Below are 22,777 nucleotides of genomic sequence, written 5' to 3' on the forward strand. Positions count from 1 at the left end.
ATGCGGAGCTTTTGTTTAGATTTATGATATAAGTTCTTGAATATTTTTCTGTCATTAATTTAATATTGTTTTGTAATGATTACTTTTAATTATAATTATTTAGATATATTATTTATAATTGTGATTGTAGTTAGAATTGTTTAAAATTTTTTATTGATATCTTAGTAAAATTAATAAATTTAACATTTAATTTATAAAATCAACTAGCATGGTCTATTCACACTTCGTATTGGGTTTTTATTTGTCTACATTAACTTATAAAGTAAAATTTTAAAAATTAGAACATACTCTCAAGTAAGATTTTCATAAATGAATCTGTGGTCGAACTGATCAGACCATTAATTTGTATGGTTCGATGGAATAAATCGTTAAAAAAGAAAAAAAATTAAAATAAATAAAAAATTAGTTCAATCAAATTTTTAGTTTAGTTCAATTGGTCCATACTAGTTTGCAAGTCAACTGGTATGATTCCTCTCGTTGGACTAATACTCTAACTGGTTCAAATAATCATGACTTTAAGTCTCTACAGTCTACATTTTATACATTTGAAATTTAGTCTTCCTATTTTATTTTCAAGAATTTAATCTGTCTATTCTTTTGGATTTATAAATCTACTTTAAAATTATATATAACCACGTAACGTTTTAATTGAAAAGTTAATGATATTAAACTAATTAGTAACATTGAAATACATTAAGCTAATTATACATAACCACGTAACTAATTAATTACTTTGAAATACATTAAACTAATTAATAACATTATAAAAATATAGATATCAAATAGTGTTGAAAATTAAAGTATAAAGATTAAATTTTAAATTTAAGCATATTAGAAGGACTAAAATTAAAAATTAACCACTCTTATAAAATGTAAGAATAAAGCGATGAAGTATGGTGGGCATGAGGAAGATTTTTTGGACCTTACTTCAATACGGTGGCATAGATTTTAGTTTCAGATAGAACTAAATTATTGAATTACTACTTAGAATAACGAAACAAATTAGATTTGTCGAGAAGTGCAAAATCGTATCAATACGAGCTTCGTTATGCACTTTGATCAATTGGATGTTTCTTTGTGGATTCCTATATAAAACTTTTATAGATGTGTTTTTGGGTATTATTATATTATTTCGTTGACAGAAAGAGTTTATCTAATTCTCTATGAATTGTTCTAAAATCTTCTTTTTAAAATATCATTAAAAAAATTCAAATTACTTAATATTCCACCAATTAGTAATCCAAAATTTTATACCTTAATTAAAAGAGTTCGAGATCCACTAGGACAAAAATATTATAGATGTAAGATGTAAAAAGGTTGTGAATGGTTTTTTTTTTGCCATTTTTCACTTGTAAGTTGTTAATGAATCCAACTTTTTAAAATTTACTTATCCAATTTTTAAATTCAATTTACTTCATATTTTTTTATCAATTAGATGAGATGGGATTTGAATTTTTAAAAAATTAATCGAAATTTTAAATTGTGTCTATCTATCTGTCCTCCATTCTCTCCATCCCCTCACTCTCATATTTTCTATTTCATTTAATTTTTCAGTTCAAGTTATACAACTAACTCAATGTATTATTTCATTTAATATATATTTAAGCATGTTCGAAATTCCAAATACATATATTTATATTTGAAACAAAAGAACTAAAAATAAAGAAATGAAACTATTTATTTTAAGATAAAATTATTTCTTGTTAACAGACTGTTACATCAAGTATTGCATCGGAAATAGGAGATTCGTATTCGACATAAGCTGAGAACTCTTAACAGTGTTACAGATCACATGACTAAATGTGTTGATACATATAGTTCTTTAATACATTTATTTAGAGCCTCACCGACTCCAATCATGAGCTTATTGAGAAGAGATCGCAATGAATCTATCTCCTCTTAATTATGGTTTATCTAATGTAATTTTTAAAATAAAAAAAAACAAATCTCATGATTTTGTAAATAATAATTCACTATGCTCTTTCCATAAAATAATAAATTTCTTCCGTTTTCTTCGCTTGGAATGGAAGCAAAGATTAAAAGCTAAAATTCTAGAAAAAAAAAAAATCTGTTTATTTTTTCTTTGGAATGTGATGACTACTTTTGCAGTGGTAATAATAATACTGAAGTAAATTAGTAAAAAATAAATAAGGAAAAGAAAAGAAAAAAGAAGTGACATTGGAGATATCATTTAACCACCTATTTTCCTTTGTTTTATTTAATTTTTATTTTTTGACTGGGCAACCATTAGGGGGCCCTATTGCTAATTACTTGCTAAAATCTACCTTCTCTTTCTCCGGCGCCCATTTCGCCCTTCTTGCTCGTCGTCGTCTTCTCCGATTCTCCCTTTCTCATATCTTGATAGAACTTTTTCTTTTTCGTTTCTATAATTTTCTTCACCTTTTCGATTCCCTTGTTCGTTCTTTGTTTTTTAATCGATTATATATATAATTTAACGGGAAAAATTTAAAGTTGAACCGACCCAGGTAAGTTCATCTTCTCTATCACACGTCACATTTTTATATATTTTCTGGAATCATTCAAATCATTAGTCGTTAAACTTTGATCCGTGCATATATCGTTATTCTCTTTCACTTGGATTGGGGTGGATCGGTCTGTTTGTTTTTCTGGCATTCATGTTAATTTGTTAATTTCAATGCCAGTTGATCGATTCGTCAATGTTAGAAAGGTTCATGTTTTTTCTTCATATAATTCAATGTTGTTAATTCTTATTTGTTTTTTTTGAATGTGTACACGCTTCATGAGCTAGATCCGCTACTTCTTGTTTCATCTCACTCTTTGATTCAAGTTTGAATTGCCTGTATCTACGCGATTTTTGTTAGTTGGACTCAGCTGTGAACTTTTTTGAGTTTTAACTAATCGGAGAGGACATTAATGTTCTGTAATTAAGAATCTCACGTGTTAAAATTGAAAGTGAAAACATAGGGATAGACTATATGTTTTTTTTCTTTTATTTTTTGAGTTCATGAATAATTTTATAATTATTATTATTTATTGTGCATTATGCTAAAAGAGTAATTTGTGATGTTCTCGACAGTGGTGCATCTATAGTGTCTGATTTATAGTGTTTTTAAGAATTAACTGGAGTGACAATTAGTTTTGTTTTTCATATTTTGTTGTTTTTTCAGGTTTATTCAAGTGCAAATAATTCAAATGAGTATTTGCTAGGTTTTTAAAGTAATAATACAATGGAAGAAGAAGAAGAGAAGAAGTTTGGTGAAACTTCTGTAAAGAGTTTTGATACTCATGAAATTGGTGCTGTGGAGGATAGAATAGGAGGATCTCATCAGGATAATGCTACCGGTGGTGAGGAATCTATATTGAAAAACAATAATGCAGTTTCACAGGAGGTTCATTCTGCAACGCCTATAGGGGATGAGGACCAATTTGAGCCTGTTTCTTTAGAAAATCAAGATAAAGCTGCTGGAGAGTTTCAGGATGATCAGGTGGACTCCAATCGATCCTCAAGTTCTGACTATCAGAGACAGTTTTCTGTGATGGAGTATGATTCTTCCTCAATGTCTGGGCCACGGCATGATAGTTCTGCTTCAAGCCCTGGACCTGAAAGACAAACAGATTACCAAATTAAGCAGTCAATTTCAGAAACTGGCCTCGATTCTGTCTTTTATGCAGATTCTAGAGGCTCGCCCCTTGGGTCACCAACAACATCTAAGCCGAAAGCTGCTATGCCAAATGTGTCTCCCGAGTTATTGCACTTAGTTGATTCTGCCATTATGGGAAAGTCTGAAGGTTTGGACAAGCTGAAGAATATTGTTAGTGGGGCTGAGACTTTTGAAAGTGTGGAAGATATGGAGAGCATTCCTTTCTTGGTTGTTGATTCACTTATTGCCACAATGGGTGGAGTTGAAAGTTTTGAAGAGAATGAGGATGACAATCCTCCTAGTGTGATGCTAAACTCTCGGGCTGCAATTGTGGCAGGTGAACTAATTCCTTGGCTTCCTTGGGAAGGAGATAGTGACATTCTCATGTCTGCCAGGACACGGATGGTTAGAGGTTTGTTGGTTATACTGCGGGCTTGTACAAGGAATAGGGCTATGTGCTCCACGGCTGGTTTATTAGGAGTTCTTTTGAGGTCAGCTGAGAATATTTTTGCTCAGGATGTTGGTTCGATAGAGCCGATGAAGTGGGATGGAACTCCCTTATGCTATTGTATCCAACATTTGGCAGGGCATTCACTTAGTGTTAGTGATTTGCACAGATGGCTTCAGGTCATTACAAAAACACTTACTACCATTTGGGCACCTCGCTTAATGCTTGCACTAGAGAAGGCAGTGAGTGGGAAAGAGTCTAGAGGACCAGCATGCACTTTTGAGTTTGACGGCGAAAGCTCTGGTTTACTTGGTCCTGGTGAAAGTCGTTGGCCATTTACCAATGGATATGCCTTTTCAACGTGGATCTATATTGAATCATTTGCAGATACATTAAATGCAGCAACTGCTGCAGCTGCAATTGCTGCTGCAGCTGCGGCCAAGTCAGGAAAATCATCAGCTATGTCCGCTGCTGCTGCTGCAAGTGCATTGGCTGGTGAAGGCACTGCACATATGCCTCGTTTATTTAGCTTCTTATCTGCTGATAATCAGGGAATAGAGGCATACTTTCATGCACAGTTTTTAGTGGTTGAATGTGTGAGTGGAAAAGGAAAGAAGGCTTCATTACATTTTACTCATGCATTCAAGCCACAATGTTGGTATTTTATTGGATTGGAGCATGTATGCAGGCAGGGACTTATAGGGAAAGCTGAGAGTGAGTTGAAATTATATATTGATGGATCCTTGTATGAAAGTCGTCCTTTTGAGTTTCCTCGCATCTCCAAGCCACTTGCATTTTGTTGCATTGGGACAAACCCCCCTCCTACAATGGCTGGCTTACAACGCCGCCGTCGCCAGTGCCCTTTATTTGCTGAAATGGGCCCAGTATATATCTTTAAGGAGCCAATTGGTCCTGAAAGAATGGCACGCATGGCTTCTAGGGGTGGGGATATGCTGCCTTCATTTGGTAATGGTGCAGGACTTCCTTGGCTAGCTACAAATGATCATGTTCAGAAAATGGCAGAGGAAAGTTCTCTATTGGATGCAGAAATTGGAGGTTGCATTCACCTACTCTACCACCCCTGTCTTCTTAGTGGGCGGTTCTGCCCAGATTCTTCTCCTTCTGGTGCTGCAGGTGAATAGTTTCATCTTTAATTACAGTATATGATTATTGGTTACTAGACTCCAATTAAATGTCTGTGCATATAAAATTTGTCTCCTTGTCTAAGTATACTTTTGTTTTTTTATCCTTTACCCTTTTTATTTATCCTTGCTCCTGAGCCAGAATATGGTTTACGATATTGAGGAGTGAATGGAGATCTTTATTATTTTTATCTCATCCTCCTTTCTTCCCTATCTATGTGCTGTTTCAAAGTGTTATGAACATGCAAAATGCATATACTTTTATGGTATGCTTGTTTGTTTTCCTATAATCCCCCTCTCTCAGTGCATGCATGAGTAATGAAGGTTGGTGGCTTGGTGGATGGCACGTTAGTGATTTTGGATGTGCATGTAAATTCGTCTGCTGCTGTGCATACCCGTTTGATTCTTATGTTGTTTTACTTGGCCTTTTTATTGGGTTCAATTCTGTTCTGGACATTGCAATATGTATTTTGCCAGATGAGTTGAGAAAGACGTCTTTATTTATATTAGTGTCTTCACTCATTGTTTTGGTTTTTGTTTCCACTCATATTTGACTTTTATGTTGTGTATATATTTGGAATTGGTTGGCCCCCATTTCTCTTCTATGCAGAAATTATTCTAAATTCTTGCTTAGATTACCTACCTATGGTGATCCAGGTATAATACGCAGACCAGCTGAGGTTCTTGGGCATGTCCATGTTGCAATGCGGATGAGACCTGTGGAGGCTCTCTGGGCTTTAGCATATGGGGGACCCATGTCTTTACTTCCTCTGGCTGTCAGCAATGTGTGTAAAGATAACTTGGAATTGGAACAGGGTAGTCTTCCATTGTCTTTGGCTACAGCTGCCCTTGCTGCGCCAATATTCAGAATTATTTCTGTTGCCATCCATCATCCTGGGAACAGTGAAGAGCTATGTCGTATGAGTGGACCTGAAATTCTATCAAGAATCTTAAACTATCTTTTACAAAATTTGTCTTATCTTTGTTCTGGAAAGCATGATGGTGTTGGGGACGAGGAGCTTGTAGCTGCTGTTGTTTCCCTGTGTCAATCTCAAAAGCACAATCATGCACTTAAAGTGCAGCTTTTCAGTACACTGCTTTTGGATATTAAAATTTGGAGTTTGTGCAGCTATGGGCTCCAAAAGAAACTCCTATCATCACTTGCAGATATGGTCTTCACGGAGTCATCTGTCATGCGAGACGCTAATGCTATGCAGATGCTTTTTGATGGCTGCAGAAGGTGCTATTGGACAATTCGTGAAAAGGACTCTTTAGATGCTTTTTCTCTAAATGATGCTATGCGGCCAATGGGCGAAGTGAATGCTTTGGTTGATGAGCTCTTAGTTGTCATTGAACTTCTAATAGGAGCATCACCGCCTTCATTAGCTGCAGATGACGTCCGTTGTTTACTTGGATTTATGGTTGATTGCCCACAACCTAACCAGGTGAGCTCATGTTTTTCTGATTTCCTTTCACTAGTGCTTCTGAAGATTTGGCTTCACTTTTATTAAGATGAAAGTTGAATGACGTGTTGGTTTAAGAATGTTATATCATACTGAGGCATGAGAATCTTTTTGACAGTTGCCTATTTTTCTATAACTAAACTTGTGAAAACTCCTTATTTTCTCAAGATCTGATGAGCTGTGCTTAAAATTCTTTTTTGTTTCTTTTCTTTAGAATTATGGGTATGTACATCTTTTATTTGATTCGGGTTTTGGTTTCCATTGTTGGATCAGGATATAATCAAGTGCAAGTGCATCATGTGGTTATATGCATGCCTAATATTTCTGATTTATATTTCAGGGCATCTTTTATGCACTAGTTTCTTATGATTTTACCAAAAATGAATCTCCGGTATTCTTTCAGGTTGCCAGGGTGCTACATTTGATCTACAGGCTAGTGGTACAACCAAATACAACCCGAGCTCAAACATTTGCACAGGCATTCATGGGTTCTGGTGGGATAGAAACACTTCTTGTCCTCCTGCAGAGAGAAGCTAAAGCTGGTGATCACCACATTCCTGAAACTAGCACCAAGACTGAGGAAAGCTTGGCTGTTGAAAGATCTGAACCAGAACTAGATACTTGCGTTCCAGAAGGAAGTCAGGATGAAGGATCACTAAAGGAGAAAGATCAAATTTCGCAAAAGAGAGATTTTCACGGTATTTCTGGCCTTGTGGCCAGTTCTAGTTTGAAAGTGGAAAGGGTGTCATCTGTTTCTGAAAATGCTTTTATGAAGAATTTGGGTGGAATAAGTCTTTCAATTAGTGCTGACAATGCAAGGAATAATGTTTACAATGTTGACAATGATGATGGAATTGTTGTTGGGATCATTGGGCTGTTAGGTGCTTTAGTAGCTTACGGACATCTGAAATTTGGTTCCCGTGTGTCTTCAGAGATGACAAGCAACCTTTTTGGTGGTGCGCTCAATGATGCAGCTGGAAGTATGTTTGAAGATAAAGTTTCTATACTGCTTTTTGCATTACAGAAGGCTTTCCAGGCTGCTCCTAATAGGCTTATGACAAGCAATGTATACACTGCTTTATTAGGGGCCTCGGTATGATAAATACTCTTTTGCTTCTATATATCTTAACCTTGTTCATCAATGCTTATTATACTTGTACTTTATTGCAGTGTTTTCACTTGAAAAGCTTATCAGTCTGTGATTTTATTAATTTTCTACTACTTTTATTATATTTTTACTTAAAACTAGTATGTTGTAGCTTTTCAGCTTGCTTTTGATATTTCAATTTGTTTAAGTAGGAAATATTATAGCTTCTTGTGGTATCTTGCATTTGCATTTAGCATTGAATGTCAATGATTTTATACTTCTTTTTCCCTTTAATTTGCTCAGATCAATGCTTCTTCACCGGAGGATGGATTGAACTTTTATGATTCTGGTCATCGTTTTGAACATTTACAACTTTTGTTGGTTTTATTGCGGTCTCTTCCATATGCATCTAGATCTTTCCAAAGCCGGGCACTACAGGTATGCTTGTCTGAGTTTACTGGATGTAGATTTTGTTAAGTGTTGGTTGTTAACTGAAAACATTCTTAATTTAAATAATACTTATGAAAATAAAACATAGTTTAGAAGCGTCATCTGTTCTGTTGGTGGTAGCATTTCTCATATTAAATTCAACTATAGTCATATCTTGGTTATCTGCCTTTTGTTTCACATTTATATTTTGTCCTTATCATGACTTTTCAGATTTTCCATTATAATCTGAGCTATTTCTTTTTATATGATTTCAGGATCTTCTGTTTTTGGCTTGCAGTCACCCAGAAAATAGAAACAGTCTAACAAAAATGGAGGAGTGGCCTGAGTGGATACTAGAGGTCCTTATCTCTAACTATGAGGTAGTAATTTCCAGCTTCTCTTTTCTGTATGCTATTGTGCTTCTTCCCCATTGTTGTCTGTGGTGTTCTGTTGCAAATGTATCTGGTAGTGCTGTTGTTAGGGTTGGAGTTGCAGAGTTTTCTAACTAGTATTTTGACCTTACTGAATAGCTTTGAATGTACATACTCCTTGTATTAATTATTGCAGCTTGTTACCTGCTTTTGCAGATGGATGCGAGAAAAAAGTCTGATTCAGCAAGCCTAGGTGACATAGAGGACTTCATACACAGTTTTTTGATTATTATGTTGGAGCATTCAATGCGCCAAAAGGATGGATGGAAGGTTTGTCTTTATCCAACTTTTCCACTTTGCTGTACTTTCTATATACATTTGTTCCCCGTAATACTAAGTATGTCAGCTCCATTTATATTTTCTGGTCTTTGCTTCCATTTTACAGGATATTGAAGCCACAATTCATTGTGCTGAATGGCTCTCTATCGTGGGTGGCTCTAGCACTGGGGATCAGAGAATTAGGTATTCAACTGCTTAGTCCTGCTCCATGATTTCCACTGCTTATTTGTCTCCAAAAGTGCACCTTTTGCCATTTGAATGTGGTTGTCCATAGTTTCTTTTCCCTGGAGTGATATGTAAGAAGGCACATCTTTTTGTGGGAACATACACAATATGCACTTGTTGGGACATAATCAAGTTGAAGGAGAAATCTAAAGTTTGTATTTTCACTGATAAAAATGTCTTACTTGCTATCTTTCAGAATCACTGAATCATTGGATTCTGTGTTTTGCCTTTGTTAAGGTGATAAAGGTATTACTATTTTGACTAAAATACAAAGTGGCAAATTATGGAAACTATATTTTTTCTGTAGTTACTTCTAAACCTTTTGAAACATCTTGTTGGCTAAAAAACTGAATATGTTCGATATATTCACATAGGATAAATAACAATGTGACTGCAGTGATTATTTTAATGTTGATTCACCGATTCTTTTGCATAATGTGCTCTTCAAGGGGCCAATAAAAAGTTTAGCTGTAATTTTTTTTATGGATAAATAAGTATGGTTAATTTGTTGTGATTTCCTATGTGATTGTATGCTGAAGACGTGAAGAATCTTTGCCAATATTCAAGAGAAGACTCTTAGGTGGGTTGATGGACTTTGCTGCCAGAGAACTTCAGGCTCAGGTAACATTAAATTGTTACCAATTGACTTCAGCTACCTTTTTTCACTTAAAAGATTTTTGTGGCAAATGATATATCTATGTTAGTTTAGTTAGCCATGAAATAAAAAGTCGATCCTCCTGTAATTTTGTTTATCCTTTTGTTATGTTTCCCGTCTTACTACTTGTTACTCTCTCTCTCTTTTAATTTTTATGTCATCATCATTGATCTGTTATGTTTCACAGCACTCAAATGAAAAATTGCAATAATTATTTATTGAGCTTTTCTTCTTCTGCAGACTCAAGTTATTGCTGCAGTTGCTGCTGGGGTTGCAGCCGAAGGTTTGTCTCCTGAGGATGCTAAGGCAGAAACAGAGAATGCTGCACAGCTTTCTGTGTTTCTGGTAGAGAATGCAATTGTCATATTAATGCTTGTTGAAGATCATTTGCGGTTGCAAAGTAAACTTTCTTGTGCATCATGTAAAGTTGATGGTAATAAATCTCCTCTTTCTTTCGCGTCTGCCCCAAATAGTCAATCAAGTTCAGCGGCATCAATTAGTAGAGAATCAACTGAAGCTGTGGATGATAGCAGATCTGGAAATTCTGGTGGACTCGCTCTTGACGTACGTATATAGTGATCTTAAAGACACATCTATATTGCATTCAGAGTTTAGTGATTCATATATTAACTATATGTAGTTCTCATCAGTTAAAATTCTTCATCTTCTACTTTTACCTTATTTGCCAGAATTTCTTTCCTGGTTTTGTGAGTTGTGACATTGGACAAGAGACAGTTATCTTAGAGACTTAGACGTGATTGTTTTCATTGTTTTCTAGTTAAAGAAAATGGATACTTCTCGTAAGTTCAGTTGAGCTTCGTTTGAGTTCCTTTATGGCTTGTTCTGATTTTGTTATTTCCCCTCTTCATGTTCTGTTTCCAAACAAGGTCCTTGCTTCAATGGCTGATGCAAATGGGCAGATTTCTGCAACGGTGATGGAACGGCTTACTGCAGCTGCTGCAGCTGAGCCTTTTGATTCCGTCTCATCTGCTTTTGTGTCATATGGGAGTTGTGCTATGGATTTAGCTGAGGGTTGGAAATACAGGAGTCGCTTATGGTATGGTGTTGGCCTGCCCTCAAAACCAATTGACATTGGTGGTGGTGGCTTTGGCTGGGAGTCGTGGAATGCTGCTTTGCAAAAAGATGCTAATGGAAACTGGATTGAACTTCCTTTAGTGAAGAAGTCTGTAAGTATGCTCCAAGCATTATTGTTAGATGATTCTGGACTTGGTGGTGGTCTTGGTATCGGTGGTGGATCAGGTACTGGGATGGGAGGAATGGCTGCACTTTACCAGTTACTGGACAGTGACCAACCCTTTTTATGCATGCTTCGCATGGTACTTCTTTCAATGAGGGAAGAAGATAATGGAGAAGACAACATGATCATGAGGAATGTAGGCGTAGAAGATGGAATGTCTGAAGGACTGTATCGAGGCAACATCATATCCTTAGATAACAGTGGTCGAATGGCAGCAAGGAAACCGCGGTCTGCTTTATTGTGGAGGTATGTTAAACAGAGGAAATCTTACCCAATAACCACAAGGATACATATGTGTGCTTATCTATGCACTTTGCTTTACTGTGGACGTAAGTTAATCAGAGGAATCTTAACCAATAACAACAATGACGCATAAGTGTACATCAGTATGCACTAGAGTGCCTGCTTTATCTCTCCCTCTGTACTTTTCATATGCTTATGCATTCCCTAAAAATTATGGTTTGGTGCTCTTTGACTTTGTAGTCCAATGATATTTCTGCTTCATTTCCATGATTCATGCACAATGAATTTCAGAACTTATTCATTTAAATTATGTGCAGTGTTCTTTCTCCTGTTCTGAACATGCCGATTTCTGATTCCAAGAGACAGAGAGTATTGGTAGCATCCTGTGTTCTATATTCTGAGGTTAGTTTAATTGAATCAGCTTAGTGTGAATAGCAGCAAACTCTTTATTTATTTGTTTTATCAACATTATGGTTTTGTTTTTTATCAACATTTTGTAGCATAGCTATTTTTTTTCTTCTCTGTTATGTTCTCATCTATTATCATATTCATTTTTTCATGAAAACATAATGGAATATTTGGTTTTGTTTCTTCCTTTCTTATGTTTCTATGGATATCTAGGTTGTTCATTGATATTTTGCAGTGAAATAAATGTGGTCTATGCTGCAGGTGTGGCATGCTGTTGGGAGGGACAGAAAGCCACTTCGAAAACAGTATCTTGAGGCCATTGTACCACCTTTTGTTGCTGTTTTGAGGAGGTGGCGACCACTTTTGGCAGGAATTCATGAACTTGCTACTGCTGATGGTTTGAATCCTCTTAATGTTGATGATCGTGCATTGGCTGCTGATGCACTGCCATTAGAGGTTGCTACATATCAGTATCATTCTTAACTCCTTAAAATAATTTCTTAGTTTAGGATTCAAACTTGTCTTTCCTAGTGTTAGCAGTGTTAACTCCCTGTCCTGCAAATGTGTTTGTGCATGCATGCTTATTGGAAAATTTCCAGAGTTGCTTGTTGACCTTTTTGTACATTTATTCCCTTTCCATCTTTTTGTTATCGGTTCAGTATTTAAGATTCTCTAATTGTCTGTTTCTTTCTTTTTCTTTGTTTTTCAGGCAGCTCTTGCAATGATCTCTCCATCTTGGGCGGCTGCTTTTGCATCACCACCAGCTGCAATGGCATTGGCAATGATTGCTGCAGGCGCTAGCGGAGGAGAAATTCCTGCTCCAACCGCTACACAGCTTAAACGTGACTCCTCAATACTTGAGCGGAAAACTACTAAGCTGCAACATTTTTCTAGCTTTCACAAACCTCTGGACATGCCTAACAACTCACCCTCTCTTCCCAAAGACAAGGCAGCTGCAAAAGCTGCTGCCTTAGCTGCCGCACGTGATCTTGAACGCAATGCAAAGATTGGTTCTGGAAGAGGTCTCAGTGCTGTTGCAATGGCTACTTCTGCGCAGCGGAGGCATGATAGTGATGTGGAGCGTGTGAAACGATGGAATGATTCTGAAGCCATGGCCGTTGCATGGTTGGAATGTCTACAGCCAGTCGATACGAAATCAGTCTATGGGAAAGATTTTAATGCTTTATCCTACAAATTTATTGCGGCCCTTGTTGCAAGTTTTGCTTTAGCAAGAAATATTCAGCGATCAGAGGTTTATTTATGGCTAGCTATCATGATTGTCACTGCTTTTTTAGCCCACAAGACAAGTTGTCAATACAGACTTATCCTTTTTTCTTTTGAAATCTCAGATTGATAGGCGTGCACAAGTTGATTTAGTTGCACGGCACAGATTATTCACTGGGATTCGTGCATGGCGCAAACTTATCCATTGCTTGTTAGATACGTCATGTCTCTTTGGGCCATTAGTAGACCAAATTCCTAGTAAGGCATGTGAAAATTTAAGACTTTTTGCTTTTCTCCTTTATGGTTATGTTGTTAGATAACTGAACTTTGATCTTCATCCTTTGTTGAACATTTTTATTTCCTTTTATGGCATGTCTAGGTTTTTTGGAAGCTGGACTTTATGGAAAGTTCTTCAAGGATGAGACCTTTTTTGAGAAGGAATTACACAGGGACTGATCATTTTGGTGCTGCTGCTGATTTTGAGGAGCAAAATGATGTGAAAAAGATTCAAGAGGATGTCATAAGCTCATCTAATACTCCTATTCTGGCAGCAGAAGCAATCTCAACAGTGTTTGTGAATGAAGATGATGAACATCCAGAAACTGATAATGTAGATAGCAGAGGCTATGTAAATAACCAAAGTGAGGAAGGTCAGCAAAGGCTTTCTGGAATAACTGAGCAAACCTTGGAGAAATCCATAGAACCTAAAGACACTAAACTTGCCAGTGAGCAAAACTTGGTCCAGAGTTCAACAATAGTTGCTCCTGGGTATGTTCCTAGTGAACTTGACGAGAGAATTTTGTTTGAACTCCCTTCATCCATGGTTCGGCCACTGAGGGTTATACGAGGAACCTTTCAAGTAAGTTGTTAGAATTGCATTTAAATTCCTTTATGCTGAGTTTTTGTTGCTCTAAATGGGTTCTGTAGTTCTGATTGTGATATTTTTCACTGTACTACCATCAACCAGACGATTGCTTAAAGTCTTTTTATATTATAGATTTAAGATGCTCAATTTATCAAAAACTTTGGATTTCTTTAATTACGATGACATGTTTGCATTAAACTCATAATAGGACCAAAACAGTTGGCTGATGACAAGAAGCATTTGACTTTTTTGGAATATTGAAGGAAGAATTGCTTTTTCTGATCATTGTGTGTTCTGTATATTAGCAAAAGTGTGTGAACTTAAATGGAATGTAATTGTTAAATGCCTTTAAATGAGGGTTGCATGCCATCTTTTCTGGTGGTTAAGATTTGATTGTCTCCAAAAGGAATCTATGTGAGTTGCGAAAGGCAGTTCTAAAAGGTGATGAACTGTGCAGTTTAGTGGTCTACTTTTTTTTATAAGAATGATTATTTGTATGACAAAAAATATAATGGAGAGATTTATCAGGAATTTAGGATAGAAGGATCTTATGTTAGAATTAGAGAGGAAACTTTCCCTGTAATGCTTTTGGTTGAATTGGCACAGCCCTTGTTTAAATTGCTGGTTTTACTCCCCTCCCCCCAATCCAGCTGACTCTTCTAGCTTTGCTACATAATCTATGGAGACTATACATTTGTTGCTTCCGACATTAGATCTCTGGCTGCCGATGATGCTATCATTCACATTTTATGATGCTGGCTTTCTTTAAAAATTGAGAAATGTGAACAAAAGGATTTCTGTATGAGTAACTTATAACCCTGATTTCACCTACTTTTCCCTTCTGCCCCATGGTAAATCACCATGGCCGCTAGCTTTTCTATTGGTTTAGTATAAAAGTTTTATGCTCTCTTTTTTTGTTTTGTTTTTCCAGGTAACCTCAAAGAAAATAAATTTTGTAGTTGATAAAACTGAATGCAACATATCGATGGATGGTTCAGAAGACAACTCTGAAGCAAAAAATGATGAAAAAGACCGTAGTTGGTTGATGACTTCTCTTCATCAAATGTATAGCCGAAGGTGTGAAGTTATAGTGACGAATTATGTTACTCTTGGTCTTTATTCTAATATTTGTTCACGCTTGCTTTAGAAAATATAAGCTTCCCCATTATATATTGGCTTTGAGCTACTAGCTAGAACTTTTGTTATTTGACACTCTAAGTAGATATTGGGAACCATCCTTGATTTAGAAAATATATTGGCTTTAGAAAATATAAGCTTCCCCATTATATATTGATAATTATTGTCAGACAGTGTGCGTAGATATTGGGAACCATCCTTGATTTCATATTAATGAGCATGCAGGCACATATTTGTAAACCAAGATGCCTGCCTAGAAGATGGAATGAGAAGAGATGCCATTTTAGTGCTTTTGTGAAATGGCCTTTATTTCTGCATCTTATTGTGCCTGCTAACATCCAGAAATGTTCTTGAAATTCCTCAATATTCCAAACATGTTAATTTTTAATTTCTTCTCTCCATATTGCAAGTGCTGGATATGAACTGCACATGAGGATGGTTTTTTGACTGTAGAATCTAGTAAAATATACAATGAATTTGAGGTCTTCACTCTGTGTTCTTATTGCCGATTAACATCAAGAGATATTTGTTATTACATTGTGCATGGTAATCTGTAACTTAATATTCTTGTTGCAGAATGTGTTGCATTTTAAGTTTTCATCTTTCAACTTTGCTTTTGCTTTGTCATATGCTATGCACCTCATTTTGCTTGTTTTGTCTTTGTCATAGATATCTCCTAAGAAGAAGTGCTCTGGAGTTGTTCATGGTTGATCGTTCTAACTTCTTCTTTGACTTCAGGGTATTTTCCTATTGGATGCACCTTCAAGATTTATTGCTTTGTGATAAAAAGAAATATGCTTTTAATGGTTGTTGACCTAGTATGCACCCCCTAATCTTTGGCTTACCTTTTTTTGTTCTGCTCTTTTTTCTTTTAATGATCCAGAGTTCTGAGGGCAGACGAAATGCATATCGTGCTATTGTACAAGCACGGCCTCCTCATTTAAACAACATTTATCTTGCAACACAGGTTTGTTCTTTTCCTGTAAATATTTTTATTTAAAGAGGCCTACCATGTGTGTATGTATATACATGGTGAATATTGTTTTTATTTAAATTGAGAAGAGTGGAATTTTACAGATATCTTATGCCTACAAAATTTTGTTCATTACAAGGTATCTAAGGGTGTATATTTAGCTGCTGCAATTCATTTGCTCTTCACGTTGTTGAACTCATATTATTTTCTTCTGTAGAGACCTGAACAACTCCTGAAAAGAACTCAGTTAATGGAGCGTTGGGCTAGATGGGAGGTACGTGTTATGGTATACATGTATATTCACGTGTAATAAATAAGCAGTATAACCATTAAACAAATTGCAACCCCTCTGCAGATCAGCAATTTTGAATATCTAATGCAGCTAAATACATTGGCCGGGCGTAGTTATAATGACATAACTCAGGTGAGATTGTTTCTAAATATGCATCTTGATGAGTAATCGCTCTTTTTGTGGTTGTTTGTAATATCACTAAGCTACATTTTCTGTCTTTCTCTCCTTTCTTTTTGCTTACAGTATCCAGTATTCCCATGGATCCTTTCTGACTACAGTTCAAAGAGTCTAGATCTTTCTGATCCTTCAGCTTTCCGAGATCTTTCAAAGGTGGCTGGCTTTAATCTTGGTGGCACTTTATATCTGCACTCTCCTTTTTTGACATTATAACTTTGTGTACTTGCAGCCTGTTGGAGCATTGAATCCAGAGCGGCTGAAGAAATTTCAAGAGAGATATACTAGCTTTGATGACCCAGTCATCCCCAAGTTTCATTATGGCTCACATTATTCAAGTGCTGGAACTGTATGTTTTCTATTCTGTTTAACATTTTGGGTTTTACTTTTTATAGTGTGTATTTAAATTTCTTAAACTAGGGTCACCGCTGGATGCATACCAGCAATCCATGAAGAAGGTTGATTTCTTTAGTTTGTTTCTCATAGTAATTGGGAAATTTGTATCATTTGTATATGCGTGTTGCTTGCTGAGTATTTGCCTTGAAAAATAAAATTTTGTTGTTTACTGTCTTCTGTTTTATTATTCTTCTGTCTGCCTCGCAGAATATGTTTTGCGAAATTGGCTGATACCCTCTATAGAGCTGACATGTTACTTTTGTGCACCTCAAAGCTGTAGTTTATCTCCCTTAACTAATTGTTCTGATTGCTTGAAATTTTACTGTTTCATTGTTCATCTGCCATTTCACTAGGTTTTTTGCTTCATTTCAAAAGCATTAGTACTATTAGTTTTCAGCATGATCTACTTCTCTCCTTGAAGTTATTTGCAAGGACTAATTTTAACCAAGTGATAGCTGGATAGTTTCCTTGCCTGTAATTTCTTGTCATCTTTTCTTTGATTGAATTCTTTCAATTTTTTCACTAAAAAAAGTTCTATGGCAATTAGTCGATTAAGGGGATTTTTTATTTTTTAGTTTGACCTATAGATGCAAATTCTTTATTTTAACTACTGTGTTTATCGGTATTTTCTTGCAGGTATTATATTATCTTGTTAGAGTTGAGCCATTTACAACCCTTTCGATTCAGCTGCAAGGTGGAAAATTTGACCATGCAGACCGGATGTTTTCAGACGTTGGTGCTACATGGAATGGAGTTCTTGAGGACATGAGTGACGTGAAGGAATTGGTTTGTGTTTTTGTTTTATCTTTGGCATGAGAACAATTTTATCTTGTACATTATTTCTTATCTCCATCTTTTCTGATCTCCTTTGGCTGTAGCTTCAATGGGTTATCAGAAATTTTTTTCTTCTACTGTTTTTATTTTACACTTTTCATGTTAGGTTCCGGAGCTGTTTTACCTTCCTGAGATGTTAACCAATGAGAATTCAATTGACTTTGGAACAACACAATTAGGAGGAAAGCTTGGTATGTACCTGAGTGTCCTTTTTTCAATATCTGAAGAGTGACAAATGCCAGTTGCAGTAAGTTCTGATTTTCTTTTTGAACATTCAGATTCTGTAAAACTCCCATCATGGGCTCAAAGCTCAGTTGATTTCATTCATAAGCATCGAATGGCTCTTGAGAGTGAACATGTATCTGCACATTTACATGAATGGATTGACCTCATATTCGGGTTTGTTTTCTTTTACTTTCTTTCCTTACCTAAGTTGATTTTCTTTCCCTTTGTAATCTTCACTATGATATTATTGTTAATAATTAATTGTTCATGGAGATTCTTCTTTTGAACCTTGAGTTTACCAAAATTTACACAATTGGAATGTTCAGGTATAAGCAGCGAGGCAAGGAAGCTATATCGGCTAATAACATGTTCTTTTACATTACATATGAAGGGACAGTTGATATTGATAAGATATCTGATCCAGTGAGTTTGATTTGCTATGTTGTTTTCCTAATGTGTGCTCTATTTGGAAATTATTAATTATCCTATGCGTGCATGTAAATAAAAGGTACAACAGCGTGCTACACAAGACCAGATTGCTTATTTTGGACAAACTCCATCCCAACTTCTTACTGCCCCTCACATGAAGAAGATACCTCTTTCAGAGGTTCTTCATTTGCAGGTAGCAATTCCAATTCTGCAGTTCTGTTTTTTTGCCACTACTTTCCATATGATCTAATTAGATCGTCCTTTTTCTCATGGCAATTTTTCTGTCAAAATGATCTTGTTAAAACTGAATCTGGATAACATTTAATGTCAGACAATCTTCCGGAATCCGAGAGAAGTAAAATCGTACGCAGTCCCAAGCCCTGATCGCTGCAATTTGCCTGCAGCTGCTATTCATGCGTCTTCAGATTCCGTCATAATCGTTGACACAGATGCGCCAGCAGCTCATATTGCACAGCATAAATGGCAACCTAACACTCCCGATGGTCAGGGAGCACCATTTCTGTTTCAACATGGAAAGGCAATGACAAGCTCTGCTGGTGGAGCACTTAGAAGAATGTTCAGAGGGCCAGCAGCTGCAGGCTCTGGTTCTGTTGATTGGCACTTTCCCCAGGCACTAGCATTTTCTTCTTCTGGGATCAGAAACTCATCTATTGTTTCCATCACTTGTGATAAAGAAATTATCACTGGTAAGGGTAACCTATTCCTAATATTATGTTGGCTTGACTTCAATAAATTTGATTGTTATAGTACACTTTTTATTCCCATTTATGAACCCTCTTTCTTTGTGATACTAGCAGAGAATTTGCTGCAAGTTCTCTTTTTCTGATTCTTTATAACGTTAGGATCCTTTCTTTGGTCCTAGTAGTCTTTATTTGGAAAGATTCTTCATAAATGCACTGCTGCCTGAACTCTGAAGGGTACTTTTACATGTTTGAAATGAACATTTCCTGTATTACAGTTTTCTGGTCAATCCATTTAACTAGGATTGTAATGTGCTTATAGTTTGTCTCTAAAAAATCTATGTCCCTTCCTGGGTAAATGAAGGGAATTGTGTACTGGTGGCTTGGGCAAATGAAAAAGGTTGGAGGGCTAGCACGTCTAAAACTACCCTGACTTCTCATAAACATTAAATCTAAGTTCTCAATTTCATGGTAGTGGAATGCTGCAGGACAACTGTGTTTTATGATGATTATGATTTCAGTCTAATATTGTGAACTTTTACAAGATCAGCTGCTGCTGTACAATATTTAGTGTGAAGAATTGGTCAAAAAGAATATATCAATCACTTTTGCATATTTTTATTAATCTCTAGTTTAGAGGCATGTCTGATGAAATATATTTAATGGATTTAAGGCATAGGGTTGAATAATTTAAAGGTATGTTATTCATTAAGTGCTTTCAGTACCCTTATCTTGAAAGAGCTATCATAGCTCATAGGTCCCTGTTCCATTATACTTTGGAATTTGCTTGCCTACTCGATCCATTTTTTTTATAATTTTGTAGCATCCGGTGACTTTTAATTCTGAAACTCAATGTTCCAGGTCAAAAATGATGGTCATTTGCTTTTGAATCCAACAGCTGGCATGAATATATGCACATTTCTTGTACTGTTTATTATCTTCTTCTTATATACTTCTGGATGTTAACTAGGTGGACATGCTGATAATAGTATCAAGCTTTTGTCATCTGATGGAGCAAAAACAATAGAAATGGCTTTTGGACACTCTGCTCCTGTGACTTGTCTTGCTCTATCACCAGATAGCAATTATCTTGTGACAGGATCCCGGGACAGTACTGTAATACTTTGGAGGATACATAGGGCATTTACCTCCCGCCCAAGCAGCACATCGGAACCAACTGCTGGCACTGGTACACCAACTTCAACTAGTAGTGGTACTTTAGCTAATACCTTGGCAGACAAAAGCAGAAAGCATCGGATAGAAGGTCCCATATATGTCCTTCGGGGTCATCAAAGGGAAATTCTTTGTTGCTGTGTCAGTTCAGATCTGGGTGTTGTTGTTTCATGTAGCCATTCATCAGATGTTCTGTTGCATTCTATAAGAAGGGGTCGCTTGATGAGACGGTTTGCTGGTGTAGAAGCTGATGCTGTCTGCCTTTCATCTGAGGGAGTCATTTTAACCTGGAACCAATCGCAACATACTCTCAGCACCTTCACTCTCAATGGTGTTCTGGTTGCTAGAGCACAACTTCCTTCTTTGGGTGGTGTTAGTTGCATGGAAATTTCTGTTGATGGTGAGAACGCTTTAATTGGAATGAACTCATCTTTGGGCAACAATGGAATGTCCAATAGCAACCAGGACTTGAGTTTGAAGAAACCTGTAGCTGATAATTTGGATCTTGAGTCAGAAGAAACCAACAAAAGCAACAAATTAGATATTCCTTCTCCTTCAATTTGCTTTTTGAATCTGCATACTCTGAAGGTATAAGAAAATGTTTAAACAGATGCTATTATGCCCCATCTGCACCTTCTGTACATATGAATGCGCCCATGCTTGTTGCTTCAGCTTAATATTAATTTTGTTCCTAGGTGCCATCTGTACAATGGTGCCCTAGGGAGATTAAATTTCTCTGTCTCTGGGGTGGGTAGTTGTGGACTTGTTTCAGATTCTTCTTTGCTGTGCCATTCGCACATGATTGAGATGAAATTTTCATTTAATATGGCATACGTAGTTTAAGGTACCTCTGTCACAGAAAGAATGGGATGCTTTTCTCTTCCCTTTTTACGATTTTCCTATTGTAGGTAATAGGCACTCATGCACATCATGAATACGTGTCTCTTGCTCTCAAATGTTGACCTGGATAAAAACTTTCATTTGCAGGTATTCCATGTGTTGGAACTAGGAGAAGGACAGGATATCACAGCTTTTGCTTTGAACGAGGATAACACAAATCTTCTAGTCTCAACTGCAGATAAACAGTTGATAATTTTCACAGACCCAGCTGTAAGTTGCACGTTTTTCCTTTCCTCCATTTCTTGGTTCTCCACCAATCCTTTTGTAATTATTTGTTCTTCTATCATGACATTGCTGAGTGTTTGCATAAATGCTATAACAATCCCAGCTTGGTCAAGGATGTTGAGGTCTAAGGTTCAAACCTTCAAATCCCTGTCAACTTCCTTGAATTTATTGGAAGTAATGAAACCCTCAAAACCTTCCATCTTATGGATATTAAAAAAATCAGAAATTGGTAAGAAGTAATACTGTCTTAACCTAAGTTTAATGTTATCATTAAATGGCAAACCAAATTTCTTGGATTATAAGGTTCTTGAATTCTTGTTAATATTGTTTTATTGAATGTTTGAAATCAAATCTTATAATGGTCTTTGCTATATGTAGTTGAGCCTGAAAGTGGTGGATCAGATGCTTAAGCTTGGTTGGGAAGGCGAAGGGCTCAGCCCTCTGATAAAGTCATAATCTTCAGTTCAGCCTTAGAATCTTGATTGATTAGAAAATGATTATAGAAGATGCACCATTGATGCGACCAGGATTGATATTACAAATATCACAGGTGTGTCTGCCTCAAGCGAGAAGAAAACCTAGTCAATAGCCCGGCTTTCAGCACCAGCTGCCTGTTGTCATGTATGTAAAATATGTGAATTAGTACTCTTCACAAGTGGAACAACCCTATAATATGATTTAAAAAAGGAGGGTTGTTAGGTAGATTCTTTTATTTGATTTGTGGTAAGTTTATTACCATTGTGATTTGAGCTACTCCGAGGCTTGCGATTTTCACTTTTTGTTCATCGATATAGTGAGAAAATTTGACATCCTTTCTGGGATGCAGTTATCAGATTTAAACTGAATTAAGACTTTAACATTTCTTTTGAAAAGTATTTTTTTTAATTTTAATATACATTTATAATATTTTACTATTATCAAATAGTAATTTGTCTTCAAACAGTGATGAGAGGTCGCTTTCATTTCGGATTTGTTCTTCCTGGATTTCAAATTTCTTAATTAAATCTATATGACTGAAAGGTTTCAGATCCATTCAAAATTCTAAAATATTCTTAATTTCTGAATTTGATAATCATTGTCAAAATATTTTTTATAAAAAATTGGATGAATTAAAAAAAATCCAATTTTTAGGGGCAAGTGTGTCATGTTGTGATGCATAAGAGTTTTGGTTTGATACCTAGCAGTTGGTATCCTCAATTATAAAAAAATTGGATCGGTAGTGGAACCGATCATATTATTAATTATCGGTTTAACTTGTTCAATCTTTGATTTAAATAAATAATTAAAAATAATAACTTTCTAAAATATATTAAAATATTATAAACTAGTTTAATAGTAAATTTTTGTCTCGTTTTTGATAGGTTTATTCTAAGTCCAATTCAATCCCTTCTCTAAACTGAACAATACTAATTATTCGGCTAATAATTACACGTAATGAATTTTAATTTTCTAGATATGTTTAGTCAATGAAATTGCAGCATAAATCTTTCTATAAAGTTTGATAGTATAAATTATAATTTGACAATTACATAAATTTA

General features: G+C 35.9%; 1 protein-coding gene across 2 annotated transcripts; it reads left to right on the top strand.

Annotated features, from left to right (window-relative positions):
• The first annotated feature begins 2,231 nt into the window (after positions 1-2,231).
• Positions 2,232-22,161, top strand: LOC105802618 (BEACH domain-containing protein C2). 2 transcript variants are annotated; one of them, XR_008191056.1, is made up of 33 exons: positions 2,232-2,486; positions 3,150-5,205; positions 5,871-6,658; positions 7,080-7,769; positions 8,067-8,201; positions 8,468-8,572; positions 8,780-8,893; positions 9,009-9,085; positions 9,667-9,748; positions 10,023-10,346; positions 10,670-11,286; positions 11,601-11,685; positions 11,953-12,147; positions 12,401-12,943; positions 13,041-13,178; positions 13,295-13,774; positions 14,712-14,857; positions 15,587-15,656; positions 15,801-15,884; positions 16,108-16,164; positions 16,246-16,314; positions 16,426-16,512; positions 16,589-16,705; positions 17,389-17,538; positions 17,693-17,777; positions 17,865-17,985; positions 18,138-18,234; positions 18,320-18,433; positions 18,572-18,947; positions 19,912-20,702; positions 21,102-21,224; positions 21,343-21,468; positions 21,618-21,767. XR_008191056.1 is itself a non-coding variant. In XM_012634347.2 (32 exons), exons 2-32 carry the CDS (start codon positions 3,210-3,212, stop codon positions 21,693-21,695), a joined length of 8,934 nt encoding a protein of 2,977 aa, XP_012489801.1. In that variant the 5' UTR covers positions 2,233-2,486; positions 3,150-3,209; the 3' UTR covers positions 21,696-22,161. The 2 variants fall into 2 exon arrangements, 1 of the variants encoding a protein (XP_012489801.1); XM_012634347.2 differs by lacking the exon at positions 21,343-21,468 and having other exon boundaries at positions 2,233-2,486; positions 21,618-22,161.
• The last annotated feature ends 616 nt before the right edge of the window (positions 22,162-22,777 follow it).

The sequence above is a fragment of the Gossypium raimondii genome, chromosome 11, assembly GCF_025698545.1.
Source record: "Gossypium raimondii isolate GPD5lz chromosome 11, ASM2569854v1, whole genome shotgun sequence".
Classification (NCBI taxonomy): Eukaryota; Viridiplantae; Streptophyta; class Magnoliopsida; order Malvales; family Malvaceae; genus Gossypium; species Gossypium raimondii.

Excerpts from the sequence above, each read along its gene's own strand:
- LOC105802618 (XM_012634347.2), top strand. The coding sequence starts at position 3,210 with ATGGAAGAAGAAGAAGAGAAGAAGTTTGGTGAAACTTCTGTAAAGAGT. Across the intron at positions 9,749-10,022 it reads CCAGAGAACTTCAGGCTCAG|ACTCAAGTTATTGCTGCAGT; the intron begins GTAACATTAAAT and ends CTTCTTCTGCAG. Across the intron at positions 13,775-14,711 it reads TTATACGAGGAACCTTTCAA|GTAACCTCAAAGAAAATAAA; the intron begins GTAAGTTGTTAG and ends TTGTTTTTCCAG.